Genomic DNA, 18699 nt, shown 5'->3' with positions numbered 1-18699 from the left:
AGTTAGATTTTGAATATAACTTAAGACTGAAAATAGATTTAGAAGAAGAGACTTGAAATTCAAGTCTTGGAATAATCAGAGATTAGAATATAGCTCTTGAATTTGAAGAAATGAAGAGAAAATGAGAATTTAGGAATTGAGGTAGAATTTAAAGTAAGAATGAGATTTCAAAGTTAAAATGAACTTTGAATTTGAATCGATTTTCAAGAATCGATTTTGAAAAGAGATTTTTTATCTGAAACAAGAGCTGAGTTTGGAAGTTAAATTTAGACTTGGGAAAAAGTGAATTTTGAAAATAGAGTTGGAATATGGATTTGAAATATGGAATCCTAGAGGGAATTTGATCCAAAATCTGGAATCCTAAACGAAATTAGATCCGAAGTCTTGAATCCAAGATGGATTTGAATCCGAAGTCTGAAATCCAAGATGGAATTGAATCTAAAATTTGGAATCCAAGGTGGCATGAGATTTGAAATCCGGAATCCAATATAGAATTGGATCCGAAATCTGGACTGGAGAATGGATTTCAAAAATGGGATTTGGATTTTGAAAATCCAGATGAGACTCAGAATTAGATTTGAGAAATCCTAAATCGATTCTGAAATGGAGATGGATTTTAAGAAAAATCGATTTTCAGAGTGAATACCAAGTTTTGATCTTTTAAAGTTTGATTTCAGACTTAGAATTTTGGAGTTTTGAGAAATAAGGAATAAATCTTGAATTCAGACCTGAATTCTGAATTTAGAAGATGATCTAGAAGATTTGAGAGCCTGAAGAATAAAGAATAAAACTTGATTTTAAAACTGGAATTTTTGAAATCAGATGATGAATATGAGAATTTCAACGTTAAATTGAACTTTGAAAGTTTGATCTGAAATGTTAAATTGTATTTGAAATTGAATCCTGAAAATGAATTTGGAATTTCAAAGTTGAATTGAACTTTGAAATTTGATTTGAATTGAAAATTGAATTTTGAATATATATATATATATATAGATATAGATATAGATATAATGAACTTGAAATCTCAAAGTCAAACTGGACTTTGAAATTGAAGTTTGAATTTTCGAAATAAGATAGAATTGAGAATGGAGTTTGAATTTATAAATAAGAATTGATTTGAGAAATGAAAATGGTATTTGAAGAATTATCTCAAAATCACTTAGATTTTGAAATGATATGAAAAGAATTTTGAAAATATGATATAATTCTATCCTAAATGATGAATGAATTTAAAAGGAATTTGAAAATTGAATTTGAAAAGCATATTTCATTATTTAAGTGATTTAAAATAAGATTAAAAATATAATACATTTCTAACTATGGTCATAAAACATATTATATAATAATCATATTTAAATTCAAATGAAGAATAAAACATATTTTAGTGCCTTTATAGAGTTTAAAATGAAATAAACTCTCAATACATCATAACTATGACTATTGATATATATTTTGAGTTAATTTTAAATTAAACTATGATAAAGGAAGAAAATATTTAGAAAATATGATGATTTTTTAAAGGGGATCCAGTGTTATCCCATAAAAGATGAAAACCATAAGTTTTGTTTACACTTTTACTATGACCATTGATGCAAATCGTCAACTTAGGATTTAATCACCTTTTATTAGAATGTTACATGTGCCATTCGTGTTTCCATTCATGATTTTTTGAGATAAAAGAGCAAAATGATATAAAACAAACAATTCTAGAAGATATGTATGCTCATTCTAATCTAGGACTGGAAATGTAAATATTCTCATTGATCTAGCTATTACAAGTCTTGAATGAAATTGAGATTCAAATTCCTAAATTAAGAAGAAAAATAAAATTTTCCACCTAATTCCTGCAAAGTTCAAGTTAGCACAAGATGAAAGATATATATAGAAGGAAATTGACAAAATAACATTTTCTAGCAAACTGGATTCGCTAGGAAAAAAAAGATTTGATAGCCATCTGCAAAACCAAAATGGAAGTCGTGTCTCACTGTGTCATTTCTCACATATGAAGAGGGGCTAACTTCCTTTTTAAACCTGCAGTCAGCCATGCTGGTGGTATTCTTATTCTTGGCAAGCCCTCTTTGCATATCTTCCAGCTCGATGAGGGCCTGTTTTCTCTTTTGTTTGCCCTTTCCTTCAAAGCGGGGGCCTCCGCCGCTATGGTCACTGTTGTCTATGGCCTCAATCAATCAGACCTTCGGTCGACATTATGGTCTGATTTGAGCAGGATTATCAGTACTTTCGGGGAGCTACACCTTCTAATGGGGATTTTAACTGCTTGCTATCTATTCATGACTCTAACAATCCTGTTACTTCATTTGCCTCTATGCGGGGTTTCCAAGAATTCATCCAACGATATCAACTTTACCTGATTCCTTCCTTCGACGAGCCTTTCTCGTGGTCGAATAGGCGAATTCGATTGTGTTGCAGGCTTCTTGACAGAGTTTTCGTCTCCCCAAATCTGCTGGAGATCCTCCCCGATATCACCTATTTTCTGCTTCCGCCTTCTATCTCGAATCATAGCCAGGTGGTAACTCATTGAGGGGAAGGTATTAACGCTGCAAGGAGTTTCATCTTTGAGCAATGATGGCTCAAGGAGCCAAACTTTGAATCGGTAGTCTCCTTTTCGTGGAACAAGCCTTCCTCTGTGGAGAGGGCAACTATTCGGTGTCATGAGAAGTTATTTAGCCTAGCCAACGACATCAAGGCTTGGCTTCTTAATCATAATGCCAGTAAATTCCAGCAAATGACCGCTTGGGAGCAAGAGCTATTGGTCATTCATCATTCTATGTCTTTCTCAGACCCCCTTTCTGATTCGTCTCTTCATGATTTAAGGGCCAGATCCATTGAACTTTCATCTCTTCTACAAATCTAGAGGATCAAGAATGAAATTTGATGGAAGCAACGAGCGAGGGTGAATTGGCTTGCTGCCAGTGACAGCAATACTAGATTCTTTCACTCTTATACTTCGCATCGTCATAGGAGGAACGTTGTTCCATCTATCTCTATTGGGGGAGTCACCTACTCTACCAGCAATGTCTTATCTATGGTTTCTCATTATTTTAAGACTCTTTATGCTGCTCTGACTTCCACGGAAGGCTTCATTGGCCCTGTTTCCATTTGGACTATCGATCAGGCTCAGACCAGAGCTATGTACATAAAGTTTGCTGACGTTGAAATTATTTTGGCTATTAACAGTCTATTGGGTTGGAAAGCTCTTGGCTACGACAGTTTTCCCATGGATTTCTTCCATATATTTTGGTCCCGCATTAGAACTAACGTTATCAACATTTTTGTTGAGTTCCATCGCAACTGCAGGTTGTCGTTCCATATGCACTTAGCCATTATCTCTCTCATTCCGAAGGGTGAGTCTGCATCTGATATCTTGAGGTTTCGTTTGATTTTGGTTATGTGTGCTTTATACTGTATTATTGCTAAGGTTTTGGCAAATAGGCTGAGAGTCGTAGCTGCTCAAATTTTCTCAGATGCCCAGTTTGCTTTTATCCCCAACAGGAGGATTCAGTACTCTTTCATCTTGGCCTCAGAAGTCATTCACTCTTTGCATATCAACAGTCAACCATATTTCTCTCTCAAGCTTGACTTCCATAAAGCCTTTTGACTCAGTTCATTGGCCTTTTTTATTCCATATGTTATCCAACTTTGATATTGGTTGATGTTTCTCTCGTTGGGTGAGCGAGTTGGTGACTAATGCTCACTCTATGATTAAGATTAATTATGTCAAAGGTGGGCAGTTCAAGCTTGAGCGCGATATTCGACAAGGCTGTCATCTCTCTCCCTTGTTATTTAACGCCATTGCAGAGGGTCTCGTTGTGTTGTTCAAGCAGGCAGTTGACAAGCACATAATTGACCCCATCGACATCCAGGAATTCCCTTATCATATTCTTACTTATGCTGATGACATGATTCTTTTCGGGCGTGCGTCCGTGTGGCAGATGCCGAGATTCAAGATCATCCTTCAGTTTTTTCTTTCCCTTTCGGGTCTATCCCTTAACGACAGTAAATGTTGTTTGTCCATGTTCAATGCTCACACTTCTATGTTGGCTGCTGGGCAACAAATTTTTAACTGTGCGACATCGAATTTACCTATTTCGTACTTGGGTCTCCCATTACAAGTGAAGCACATTCCTTCAGCCGCATGGACTACCACTATTCAAAAAGTCAAGAACAATTTTTTTTCCTGGCAGTCATCCTACCTTTTTATCACTGAATGATTTACTTTTATTAGACATGTTCTGTCCATTATTTCGTAATTCTTTATGTCCATGTTTCTTATGCTCATGGGTGTGGAAAAGTTGATTTCTCGTTTGATGGTGGATTTCCTTTGGTTTGGATGCCAACTCTAGACTAAACATCACCTAGTCGGCTGGAACACGTTGGTGTTACCAAGGCGTATGGCTAGTCTGGGATTTTCCCTCCCAGACACAGGAGTATTGCTCTTGTTGTGCAACAATGTTGGTTGGCTAACCGTCTAGGCAATCAGTGTGCTCCTCTGATCCAGGCTAAATATGGTTCATTCGACTCGCTCCTTCATAGCCATCGACCCATCGGTCTGCAGCTCTCGTACCTGTGTCGCATGTGGCTAAAGGCCCTTTCCTTCTTTAGAGTCCAAAGTGAGGATTTCGGCTTGGCTGCACAATTTTTGTATTGAGCAATTGTGCCTAGCGGCGCTTTATGCACCAAAAATTTATATCAGTCTTTACTTCCTCCTGAGGTTGTCTGGCTTTCTGAGCGTATTTTATGGGCTAAGAGCCCACCCCCCGCTCTTGATTCTTAGCCTGGTTAATTTTGCACGACAGGGTTCAGACAGACAACTTCCTTAAAAAGGTGGGTTTCCAATATCCTAGCAGGTGTGTGTTTTGCCAAGAGGCAGAAGAGTCCACCTACCATATGTTCTGGGCCTTACCCAATCTTTGTGGACCTTTTTAAAAGTATGTAAAATAAGTTGCACATCATTGTGAGACAGGAGTCTTTCGCGCTAGACCTTCTGTTGGCCCCCCCATGGATTCGAAGTTGCAAGCGATGGAGGCTGATCTGGAGAACTTGACTTCTAACTACCTGGTGGGTTGTTTGGACGACTCACAATAATGCGATTTTTGTCAAATTTTGGTTCTCTTCAATAAGCACGTTCATTACATCCTAACTGATGTTTACGCAATCTTGTGCTTGTTCTTCGATGTTCTCCTCCCCCCTCCCCCCACCCCCACACACACCCCCACACACATACACCTACTGCTCTCTTCTCCTAAGGACCCTGGCCGATCCTTGTGTTTTGTGTTTGCCTTCGAGCTCTTGGCCAGCTATTTTGGGTTTTTTTTACTTTCTGTCTATTGTATTTTGTTTTCTCTGTTCGTGGGCTCAACTTTTTGTTGATCCCCCGCCATCGTAATGTTGACCCTTCTTTCGTCTCTCTCTCTCTCTCTCTCTCTCTCTCTCATGAACCAGCCTAGCATGAAACCAATGCACCATTTAATTCTGATGATGCTCAAAACATTTACTTTCACCCAACCTTCTTCAGGAGCAATGAACCCAACAAGCTCTTTGCGAGCTGAGCTCCTCCCTAACCCTCTCACACTCCAAGAAATAATATTAATTGGTTAACAGAAGAATTAGTGTTGTCAATTAGACTCACCTGGTTATTGATGTTTTCACTTGCATGAGTCTCCTTCAAAATCCGGTTCAAACGAATCTCCTTAACACACGATTTCCCTCTTCTTTATCTCCAACATGAGATTGGATTTGGGTCTTGAAGATCCTATCTTAAAGAGTCAAGACTAACTGCCCCACTTGAGATTGACCAAAATGACGTTTTCTATGAGTTTTGTAAGGAAAAGGAGGAGGGATGAGTGAGGGACCAACCTTGGCCATTTCTTTCTTCCCTGTTTTATCTGGCTCTCATAGATTCTCTATCCATATCCCCACTATTTCCATTTGGCGAGGAACCATCACCATTACAATTACTATTAATTCCAAAATTGAGGATGCCCATTTAGAATTTGACTAGGCCGATTCATCGCCTCAATTGAAGGCTCAAATAACAAGTTGATTGGTAACTTTAAAAAGTTGAGACTGGCCAGAATTTTGACTGATTCCAGGCACAACCTTTATTTTCGGTGAACTACCCAACTACTTGGACTTGATTTCCGTTTGATGTTTGTCGTTAAGTTGTTGCTGATCAAGTTTTTGCTCAATCAGAACACTAGTATTTTGATCACTGTCACCGATATCCCAGATATTTTGAAAATATTGTGATATTTTCTATTTTCGGCTATTTCAAGGTAGCTGATAATAGCAGGAATATATCACGATATTTTCAAAATATCGTCAGAAACAAAATATAATGATATTTTTTGAGATTTTTTTTTATTTTAAATTTGCATTTCTTAGTTTTTCTGTTTCATTTATATTTTAAAACCTCTAAAACATGTTTCTTTATATTTTTGAAAGAAAAACAATGTGAAACTTATTACTTTCTTAGTCTTTTTTGTTGTTATTTATATTTTTTCAATTTTTAAACTTCCTATATATTCTCGAGATTTATCAACTTTTGAAAATCTCTCCCAGAAATACCCTCTCCCAGAAATTACCTTTAATGATACAGGTGACTATGTTTTGATGCATTAACTAGCCTCATTGACCAATACAAACTTATTTATGTCTAAAATCGGTGAATATCCATTAGATTCTTTGCTTGGGACTTCAAATCTATTGCTGGACACTGGCCTTTGCACCACATTCTCCTTCTTCCTCCAAATCTTTTTGCTTCTCACACTCTGCAATGACTTTCGAGCACAGCCTCTGTCTCTGTGGTATGTGGAGCCACAGAATGAACAAAATGAGATGATGTTCTCGTATTTGATTGCTTGAACAAACGTCCAATGACCAATTTCCACATCTAATATTTATGAAAACTAAGCCTACAAGCTACCTTATATCCAATAAAATGGAACAATTATCACATGCCTCATCTAAATATGAAATATTATTTTGCTCTAAGGTAGTCGTCTAATGAAGATTCATTGAGGTTGAGACATGTTTGATTTTAAAACTTTAGGCTGTGTAAAAAGCATCCTGACATGGATGTCAAGCTGGGTGTACTCCCTAGTGAGCAAGGGCCTAAGGTTTTATACTAATGAACTCCATGAATGAGGTGTTCCTTCCTTCCTTTATCAGAAAAAAAAAAAGTATAAACACTTGAAAGCTAGATTTAAAAGTTAGGAGGCTCAACATCATTGAAGTGTGACCTTGTATTTTGATGGAGGGCAGCTATTGTCATATTGTATATGCCATTATATTCAATCTCCACCGCACATTACACTTGGGAATCTTGGGATATGTGAGAGTAGGGCATGATATGCAACAGTGATTGAATATAACTCCGTATACAAAATGACAGTAACTGATCTGGTAAGGCGTTCTTTTAAACTTTACCAAAAAACAAAGAGGAATAGGGCATAGCAAAAGCGGGTCTAAAGTACATTTTTTCATTACAACTTTGAAAACTAGAAAAAGAAGCCATGTTCTTTTCAGAGTATCAACCAAGACTATTCTTTCCAAAAAAAGAAAAAAAGAGTATCAACCAAGACAACTCACTCTTAAGCGCACGAGAGACTATCTGATCATGAAAACTTGGATTAAAAAAAAAACTTTTTCGAGAAAAACTCAAATATGGAACCAATTTCGTCTCTTTTTTGAGAACAAGAAAAGAATTTTTTTATTAAGACGAGTTCATCAAAGACAAACAGGTTTCGTCATGATAACAAAGAATTTACAAATGAAGAGCATGATGCAAATAGGTTGCTTGATTCGCGAAGATCTACGCTACGATCTACACTATCAACTATGAAAAGAAATTATGAAATAGGGTTGAGAGAAAGAATGAAAAAGAAAAACCAAGTTTAGAATAATTAATCAATCTAACTCCCCTAAACATTTAGATTTCTTATCTTTTTTAGATGAGAATTCGTAATCAAAACAAATAAGTAAATGATAAACTTTAATTAAGATGAGTTCATATTTTAACTAACTTTCTAGTTATATACAAATCTCATGTATATTTAATATCCAAAATACAATATAAAGAAATTAAAAAATGAAAGATGGATCCTACTGGATCCTTTATAGACCTGGGTCTTATGCTTTGCTTCTGCATTATTCTCCTTGGGTAGGAGAAGACTTATCCTCAAGTTTGGTTCTCGCTTGCACTTTTTTTAATTTTGTTCAATCTTGTGGGTTATGGGCTAACAATGTGAAATTAGATCTCGAGGTTGATTTATAAACTAAACGAACCAACCAAAGTCACGCAAGATGCCTTTAATGTAAAACAGGTCAAACAGATCTGGAGCATATGGTTGAGATGAAATTTGAATTCACTTTAAAGGAACATCATCCATAGCTGCTTGTGGAAGTCCATACTGATCTGGTTTTAGCAAGTCCAAGGTCTTAAATGAGTTTGGGTTGTGGAATATGAATATAAGACAATCTTGGATCTGGTTATTAGGGTCTGGATCTTAAATATATTTGAATATTAGTAGAGTTTGTTGACGGTCACTCTGGATTGGGTTAAGTGAGTCTAAGGTTGGATCTTTTGGACCTAAGGTGAGTTTAAGCGGATCCACTAAAATAGGTTTAGATCTATGAAGAAATTTTGGATCCAAATCATTTTTAATTGGGTATGAGACTTCATTTATATCTTGAATGGATTTAAATGAAGGTTCATTTGGGATAAGCTCTAACAAGATATTATCTACTTGGGTTTGAGTATCTTTCAAGCCAAAAGTGAGGGATAGTTGATCGACAAACCTGACCCGCATTAATTGCTTCATCTCTACCCATGTAAGATCTTTGTTCATTCATTTGCTCTCACGGTTCTTTTGTAATTCAAGCTACCACATCTTGGCTACCAAACGGAGTTGATAGATGCTCAAATAACTTTGCAAAAATTTGAGATCAAATCATCCATCATTCGAGTTCATTCAATGATGCTAATTGGATCGTGATAACTCTGGAAGACCCAATTTCGTAGCAAATGCTTCATTGTTATAAACAACTTCAATCTTGGATGCATTTGATAAGTTTGAGTCATAGGGTTTTGAGTTGGATTCGAGTGTATTAGGGTTGGGTGGTGGATCGGCTGGAGTTGGATTTGGGTCAAATAAGGTACGATTTAAAGGAGTTTGGGCCTGATCCAAGTCCAAAACAAAAAGATGTTGGTTGTGAACTTGAAAACCGATCCACTTGGGCATACAATTGGTTTCCTTTTTCAATCCGACACAAGGAAAATAATTAAAAAAAGGGGAACTGGTTCTTACCCAAACTAGTTCCAAACTCTTCTCTCTCACCTCGATAGGTTTGCGAGAGAGTTGGAGGGTTGACACAGTAGGGTTTTGAAACCCACTCGAGGTCACCACTGTAGTAGAGGCTGGTGAAGGGGTTTCGGTTGGCGGGTTGGGGTCCCACCGGTCCGGCCCGGCCTGGCCTGACCAATGATAGGTGGTCGACTGGCAGAGTGCCCCTTCCATGCAGAATTTAGGTGGGCAAAGGGAGGGTGTTTGACAGAGGTATGGTGGGTCTTAACGAGGGTGGTGGCAGGCGAGTGTGGATGAGAGGGAAATGAAGGGGGTGGCAATGGTGGAAGGAGGGCCGATGGCCAGGATGGGTCCATAGTAGTAGGGATGGATGGTGGTGAGAGAGAAGAAAAAGGGGATTGCGAAACAAGTGGAGAGGTGATAGGTGGAGGATCAACGAGGATCTTGGGGTTTGACTAACTAGACTTGGTCGATGGCCAATCTTCGGGCAAGCGTTGGCTGGTGTCAGTGCCATCTATAGCTGGATTTGAGTAGAGAGAATGGGAGGGACAAACGGAGTTTTTGAACCCACTTGACTCCATCAGATTAGTAGTGGCAGACAAAGGGCTTCTGATTGGTCGGTTGGGTTTTTGCTGGCTAGACATGGCAGACAACTTGATTGTGTTCCTGTAGGCAATGTTCTCCGTGTTGGCCCTGTTTTCATTTTGACAATGATGGGTTCCGGTCAGGGAAATAGGAGCTCCGTCGATTGGCTTAACCCAACCAAAATGCATGGTGTTCCCCACACCAAAACTTTTGATATCGAAGGCGCATGATTGAATCATTTCAGCATGAAAGTGGGTATTTCACCATAATGAGCAATGACTGTCGAAAATTGAGGTTGTGTTGGAATGTGCAGCCAGTGAGAGCTGTTGAGCGACGACCAAGAGTACCATTGCTCTAAAAAAAAATCATCGAAGAGCTGAAAGCTATATCTCGACCAGTATTTGCTCTCTCAATGGAAACCTTTACAACCAAAGAAACCAAGGAGAACCTGACTCTCTGATACCAAATTGAAGCAAATCAATTGCCCGATTCGTGAAGATCTACATCTACAATCTACACTATCAACTAAAAGAAAGTAGAGAATAGAGTCAGGAAGGAAAAGGAAAATCCAAGTTTAGAATAATTAATCAATCCAACTCCCCTAAACATTTGGATTTTTCATCTTTTTTATAAATGAGAATTCGTAATCAAAACAAATACATAAGCGATAAAATCTAATTAAGATGAATCTCTATCTTAACTAACTTCTTAATTAAATACGAATCACATATATATCCAATATCCAAAATACAATCCCAAGAAATCAAAAAATGAAAGATGAATCCAACTTATAGACCTGGGTCCTCTGCTTTGCTCCTGCATCAGAGCACAACCAGATCAATCATCAATCAATATAGCTAGACTAAGGTAAGGACCCAAAAGAAAAGATGGGTCCCAATCCAAGAAATATTCTTGTGCGACTCTGGTCGAGTGAAAAATATCCGATTGAACAACAAACATCACTCGATTGATGTGGTGTTTTTTGTCATTGAAGAATCTGCTATTTTCTTCCTTCCAAACCTGCCAACAAGTCGATAGGAGCCACCATTTCCATAGCATCCTCCATTTCTTTGGAGAAATTCACAAAGGGAGGTCCCAAGATGAGCTTCTTGAAGCACAACATCGGATTTAGCTGCAAATTAAGGTCCTGCCAAGCCCAAATAAACAATGCCTGAAAAAAGGGCCAGGACCAAATCATATGTTTAGCATATTCCAAATCTTACTCACACATACAACACTCATTCACAAGTTGGACACCCCATTTTTGAATTTGGTCCAGGGTGTTTACATGACCTGCCAACAGAACCCAAGCCAAAAACTGAGCACTGGGTTTTATCAAATCTCGGATTCAAGTCAGGTTGAGTCGTATCCTATAATTCATATTTCCTACTTTGTTTTGCAAAGAAAAAAATAGCATATATACGTCCGTTTTTTACCTGCTGAATACGGATCTCCTGAGTATGCCGTGGGCTTGTGCTATTTCCAAACTTTTAATGCGACCATTTTCACCGAAGCAGGTTATATGTTACCCCACCGAACAGGGCATCTCATGCTCGGGGGTCCAAAAAAGCACCACGTATTTAAGCATATGTGTCTCGTATCCCCATGTTTGTCAGCATTAATTAGCATTGGAGTTTGATGCGATTGCAAAGACTTAAGTACCCTCTCCTCCATTGGTGCCAAAAAAAAATGACGATTCTAGAAAAGGAGTGATTGTAAAGACTTAAGTGCCCCGAAGATGATTATTTAAGACCCAGTCTCTACACTACAGGATTATCCGAGAAAGAAATCTCCCCTGGAGGATGCCATGAACATCAACCCTCTCACACTCTCTCTCTCTTCTCTTTATGCTTCTGTGCACATCCAGCAGAAGATCCTACATTGCTCCATCAAGCACCGACTGACCTGCACATTGACTATTGTGAAGCCTGATTAAGAGTTTTTACCCTTACAGGAGGAGGGTTTGGGGGATCCTCCCAGTGTGGGTAGCATCATTCAACTAAATGAGTTGTGGATCTTGATTCAGAGTTTTTACCCTTACAGGAGAAGAGTCTGGGGGCTCCTCCCAGCGTGGGTAGCATCATTCAACTTGAAGAGTTGTGGAGCCTGATTCAAAGTTTTTACCCTTACAGAAGAGGGGTCTGAGAGCTCCTCCCAGCGTGGGTAGCATCATTCAACTTGATGAGTTGTGGAGCTTGATTCAGAGTTTTTGCCCTTACAGGAGAAGGGTTTGGGGGCTCCTCCCAACGTGGATAGCATCATTCAACTTGATGAGTTGTGGAGCCTGATTCAGAGTTTTTGCCCTTACAGGAGAGGGGTTTGGGGGCTCCTCCCAGCGTGGGTAGCATAATTCAACTTGATGAGTTGTGAAGTCTGATTTAGAGTTTTTGCCCTTACAGGAGGGGGGTCCGGGGGCTCTCTCCCGAACCGGATAACACTATAAATTGTTGTTGGGCTTGTTGGAGACCCGAAAATACTACAAATCGTTGTAGGAAGGCCCGACAATACTACAAATCGTTGTTGAAAGATCAGATAACACTATAAATCGTTGTGGATCTTGTTGGAGACCCGAAAACACTACAAATCATTGTAGGAAGGCCCGATAATACTACAAATCGCTGTTGAAAGGCCGGATAACACTATAAATCGTTGTTAGGCTCGTTGGAGACCCGAAAACACTACAAATCGCTTTAGGAAGGCCCGACAATACTACAAATTGATGTTGGAAGATCGGACAACACTATAAATCGTTGTGGAGCACGTTGGAGACCCGACAACACTAAAAATCGCTGTAGGGGAGTCATTGAAAAAATCGTGGGAAAGAAACAGAAAAAGAAAAATAAAAAAATTGTGGGAAGGGGTATTACGAAAACCTCGAGCAAGAAACAATCGAAGGAAACATGAGCCCCATGATTAAACAAAACGCTTTATTGCTCTTTTCGATAGTTAAAAGAGGGAAAAAAATAAAAAAATTATACAAGGCCCCAAAAAAATTTGGTCCGGGGGGCGCTGCCCCCCGAGCCCCTCGCCAGCGGGACCCGTGCTGGGGGCAGCCCCCGGAGGCAAAAACTCTAAATCAGGCTCCACAACTCATCAAGTTGAACGATGCTACAGTCAATGTGCATGTCAGTCAGTGTTTGATGGAGCAATATAGGATCGTCTGCTGGATGTGCACAAAAGTAGAAAGAGAAGGGAGAGAGAGTGAGAGAGTTGATGTTCATGGCCTTCTCCCGGGAGAACTCTTTGCCTTCTTTGATTTCTTGTCTCTCTCGAGAGAGTTTTACAGTGTTTTACGGAAAAGTAAGAAGAAGAAGAAGGAGAAGATGATGATGAAAAGTTCAAACAAACATTTTTAATGGCTCAGGTTTGTTTCGCCGGATGATCATCGGATCGCCGACTCACCATCGGATCGTCGACTCACCATCGTTTTGCTGGATCACTATCGGCGAAACAATTAATGTTCGTTTCGCTGTGTAGACTTTGAAGAGTCAACATCATCCTCGACTTTCTGAATGGAGGACATGTGTATCATTTTTTTGAACCGTTTGTTTTTTCTTTTTCGAATGAAAGACATTTTTGTTATTTTTTCAAATTATCGTTTTATAAAAAGAATAATGCTAAGTGATGTCAACATAGACGGGAATACCCATGTGCTTGTATACGTGGTGGTCATTCGTACCCCGAACACAGACTTAGGATTTAGTGAATCATTAGGGGAGAACATACACCACCCTCCTCCACTTTCACCGTACCCTCCTCCACTTTCACCGTATCCATTACATTGATTTCACGACAGCACTGTTGCAGTGCAGCACCTTGTTAAAGCCGCCGGCTGTGTGCTTGACCCCAACGCCGGACGCCCCGAGAGAGCGATGGCGTCGTGTCAGGCCCCAACAGCGTCGTCTGCTCCCTCCACACCTCTCTTCTGCGCCGGCTTCCACCGCCGGCGCTCTTCCCCCTTCCCCTTCCCATCATCGTCTTCGTCCTCAAGAAGAAGAGCTCCCCTCCTCCTCCTCTGCCGCTCGTCCACGGAGACCCTCCCCGTTGTCGACAACGACGTCGTCGAGAAGAGGGTCCGTCCGGAGAGGAATTCCATCCGTCTGGGACTACCCAGCAAAGGACGGATGGCCGCCGACACCCTTGAACTCCTCAAGGTGTTTCTGCTATTCTCTCTCTCTCTCTCGATCTTCCTGTTTCGTTGTTCTTTTGGATTGATGATAATGGTGTTTCTGTTTTCTTATCGTTTGGCTTCTTCCAAAGGATTGTCAACTATCCATCCGGCAGGTGAATCCGCGCCAGTACGTCGCCGACATTCCGCAGGTGGTGATCTTTCGATTACACGGATCTCTCAATTTTTGCTTGTTTTTTGATTTCTTTTCGTGCCCCTTTCGACATGGGTGTGGCTGGAGTTGGGTTGTACTAAATCCTGTTGATTGTTTCGGGAGGTTTTCATCAGTTATGTGTTTTGGGGAATGGTGCTGGGAGGACTAGGATTTCTGTTAGTGAGAGCACCGTGTTGTAATAGTTCCCTTACCAACATGATGGGGTTTGCTTCTATTAGGTTCAAGCGAGATAATGCTTGAACTGATTCACTCTTTTTTTTTTCTTCCAATTATTGCGCTCTCAATTTGATGATGTTTGAAGTATAATGATGATTGATTCACATGGGTATGGCTTTTGGACACAGATCACTTCGTAATTAACTTTCATCCCTTTGGAGATGGAAATAAGGAGCAGTAAACAAAATGGAGTACCGTCCAACATAGGTTTAGGAGGGCTGTTACTCAATGAGTTATTAATATTCTGCATTTGGGTCTGCTATTATCTGGTTGAGATTTGTTACTTCAACTGTCAACAAGATGCTTAGTTAGAGAATCTTCAAGGGTTTAGCCTTTAAAAGATATTATAGTATATAATCAAACTAACTCTATTACAGACGTCATGGTTAATTCTATCTTACAACAACAACAACAACAACAACAACAACAACAACAACAACAACAACAACAACAACGCCTTCATCCCAAACAATTGGGGTCGGCGATATGAACCAAAAAGAAAATCATTCTGGGTCCTCCACATGAATCCTTCTCCTCCTATCATTTCTATCCACTGTCATGTCTTCGGTGAGGTTCAAAGCATTCATATCCTTTCTTATCATCTCCATCCAAGTCTTCTTAGGCCTACCCCGACCTCTTTTAGCTAATATATTTTCCCATTTCTCCATCCTTCTAACCGGAGCATCATTAGGCCTTCGCCGAATATGCCCAAACCATCGTAAACGATTCTCACTCATCTTATTTTCAATGGATGCAATGCCTACCTTCTTACGTATTTTCTCGTTCCGAATCTTATCTTTTAGTGTATTTCCACACATCCATCGAAGCATACACATCTCAGTTACACTCATTTTTTGAAAATGCTGTCTCTTGGTAGCCGAACATTCCGTACCATATAGTAAAGCGGGTCTAATTGTCATCCTATAAAACTTCCCCTTCAACCACAATGGCATTCTACGATCGCATAACACTCCAGCTGCACTTTTCTATTTCATCCACCCAACCTTAATCCTATGATTTACATCTCCATCAATTTCTCCATTCTTTTGAATGATAGATCCCAAATATTTGAAACAGTCATCCACCGCTATTTCTTGCTCACCAAGCTTCACTACACTCTCATCACTACTTCGTTGCTTTCTAAACTGACATTTCATATATTCTGTCTTACTCTTACTCAACGTAAAACCTCTTACTTCCAAAGTCTGTCTCCATAATTCTAACTTAGCATTAACCCCAACTCTAGACTCATCAATCAAAACAATATCATTAGCAAACAACATACACCACGACACATTCTTTTGAATTGATCTCGTAAGTTCATCTATCACTATAGCAAAAAGGAAAGGGCTTAATGCAGATCCTTGATGTGACCCAACCGTTGTAGGAAAATTGTTTGTCACCCCTCCACAAGTGCGGACATGGCTAATTCTATCTTGGTGGTAGAAAAACATTCATGGCTCAGTATCTTCTTATTTGCTGACTACCTGAATGGGTAAATGACTGAATTAATAGCCTATGGCATAGCATCTTCAATTAGTGAAAATCATTACCTAAGCCCCTCCAAAGAAAAAGCTCTGCTTGAGGTGGGAATTGAGATTGATTAGCCGCATCATTACTTATGTACAACTGGACCAAGCATCTTTCAAGCTGAAGTTTTTAACATGTTTCTCTCATGTATGTTAACCTTATAAGGATTGTATCATGATGGCATAGGAGTTATTAGGCACATGCTTATCAGTTGACAATTTCTACTCAAGTTACCAAGAGGAATGATGAGTCTGACAACAGTTTGGAGGTAATTTCTTTAAATTATTCTTAGCACCTATGTGCAATTAGGAGTCTTTAGGAAAGGTAGGGCTGGCAGAATCAATCCAGTTTGTGAATGGCAATACACCTCTTTTACTGGGTAATGTTTGCTGTCATAAATAAAGTGCAATTTAATAAACATCTCACCATGACAACTCCTTGAAAAATCTAATAACATGAGGCAAACATGTAAATCCTTTGATGCTTTTGTCTCCCAACAACATGAAACTACACAAAAATGATCTGATAATCCTACTGAGCTTGCTTCATAGGTCATCCCAAATATGGCTGTGGACTGGCCCATGTGCCCCTATGAGGTATCTGTTTTTCTCCCTGTTGCCACTCAACAATCCTAGCAAAAAACTCACTTGATGGAAAACCTGAACTGATAGGATGCTGTTGCCCAAATAGATACAAAATATTTTTATTGTGTTGTTGGCAGGCTATAAATGCAGTCACATTCTCCAGGCAGCCGATGAACATGGTCACATACTGCAACTTGTAATTTTGCTTCAAAATTGTCATCACAATTGCTTTAACATCTTTCAAGAGTTTGGGCAAGAAGAAAAACTTATTTTGGTCACTGAGATCATGAAAATTGCACAGAATTTTCATGTTTTTCTGTGAAAAATAACGTTGTTGCAATTCTGATATTAGCAGGCTTGTCTTTCTTGTTCTAGCTGAAGCTCTCAAGCTGCACATGAGCTCACTGACTCTTCAAACTTGAATAGAATTGGTAATGAATCATTTTGAACCAGTGTCTGTAATGAAGACTGGCATGCCAACTATTATGGGCATTGCTTAAGTCTTCACTAAGCAAATAAAGTCTCTATCAGGTTTACATGAATATCAATGATCTCCTCCAGTAAATTTATGACATGGATTAATGTGGCTGCTCTCATTAGTCTTAGTGACGTCTCAAAGCACCTGTTGGTTATTCAGACAACTTAGGCAGGTCGAACATATTCACACGCTTGTTAAATTGTCTGAGACCGTATGATAATTTGGAAGTTAGTATCATTGTGCATTTTTAAGATCATAAATCAAGCATGTGGCCTCAAATGTTACTCTTTCTTCCAAACAATCAAGAATCTTATCTGGCTCATTTAGAGATAGATGCAGTCTGTTGCAGTAAAAAACTTGGGTAGCTACACAAAATTTTCATTGTAACCCTTCATGTTTCACCACTCATGGTCTTGGTCATTATTTACTCAAGTGCTTGTTAGACATTTTTACATTATCTAAGTGTACATAAACTATGGACACTTCTTAGGAATAGCTCATACATTTATATCATGCATATTGTTGAATTTTGTGCTCCTTTGAAGTTGTATAATTTTTGTCTTCTATTCAAAAATGCAATCTTTGGCTTGGAATTTTAAATATTTCAATTACTTTGTGCAGCTATCAGATTTAGAAGTCTGGTTTCAGCGTCCAAAGGATATTGTTCGTAAATTGCGCTCAGGAGATCTGGACCTTGGAATTGTTGGTTATGATACAGTTTGCGAGTATGGACAGGTGATCTTTGTCTTTTTCAGTAGTTGTAATTCCAGGGACAACATTTATATGAAAACTGTAAACTGACATTAGTATCTCGCATTCTGTAACAGCTTCATTTATTACTTGGCTTATTGTTCTTATTAGATGGTTTCCTTAGTATTTTCTTGTTTCAAATTCCAGCTCTAAATATTGTTCTCTTATTATGATCCGTCCTTCTGTTAAGATTAGAAAAAGTATGGTTATGTAACCCTGAAGTTTCGGTTTATTATAGTGGCTTTGACTGTTTAATCTTGTTGAAACTTGAAAATTCATGTTGTAGTAGTTACAGAGGACATGTCTAGAATTGCTCTCTCTTCGGACAATGATATTAGGTTGCTCTTTTAGAAGGATTCTTGGTTGGGCCAGAAAGCTTTTAGATTGTAGTCTCCCAACATTCTCAGATTGGCCATGAATGGGGATGTATTGTTGATAAGAGTTGGTTGGATGGAGGGGTTTGGGGTGTCCCTTTTCTAAAGCTGTAGGCCATAGAGTAAAAAAAGTGGCTGAAAATATGCATTGTAATGAACAATAAACGGTTCATAAGTCATGAAATTATTTCGGGGAATTGAAGATCTACTTGAGTGACAGAACCTGACTATTGTATCATCACTACTGTTTTGATTGTATGAGGCATCTGTTAATTGTTTCTTTTGAATAACCCTACACTCATTTGCCTATGGTTGGCTGGGACTGAGTGTCATGTTGTCTTGTTTAATCAACTGTCTTACTGATTGGCTCTTATGTATCTACCTCTTTCTCTAATTCAGACAGAATGGTGACTTGTATATCCAAAGTTAATTTGATATGAAATGTAATGAGAAGGATTAATTTCCATATATCAATCAACAAATCTTTTTGACTCAACATAAACTTTTTTTTTT

General features: G+C 38.9%; 1 protein-coding gene across 1 annotated transcript in view; it reads left to right on the top strand.

Annotated features, from left to right (window-relative positions):
• The first annotated feature begins 13599 nt into the window (after window positions 1–13599).
• LOC149818016 (ATP phosphoribosyltransferase 2, chloroplastic-like) overlaps window positions 13600–18699 on the top strand; it is a 32158-nt gene continuing 27058 nt past the window's right edge. The window contains exons 1-3 of the mRNA XM_089985068.1: window positions 13600–14065; window positions 14172–14231; window positions 17684–17797. Of these exons, the coding sequence (XP_089841194.1) occupies window positions 13784–14065; window positions 14172–14231; window positions 17684–17797 (456 nt within the window). The 5' untranslated portion in view covers window positions 13600–13783. The remainder of the gene's footprint in view (window positions 14066–14171; window positions 14232–17683; window positions 17798–18699) is intronic.

This window comes from Nuphar pumila, chromosome 13, assembly GCF_984573655.1.
Source record: "Nuphar pumila chromosome 13, dmNupPumi1.hap1.1, whole genome shotgun sequence".
Classification (NCBI taxonomy): domain Eukaryota; kingdom Viridiplantae; phylum Streptophyta; class Magnoliopsida; order Nymphaeales; family Nymphaeaceae; genus Nuphar; species Nuphar pumila.
This window is presented reverse-complemented; position numbering and strand designations above follow the sequence as displayed.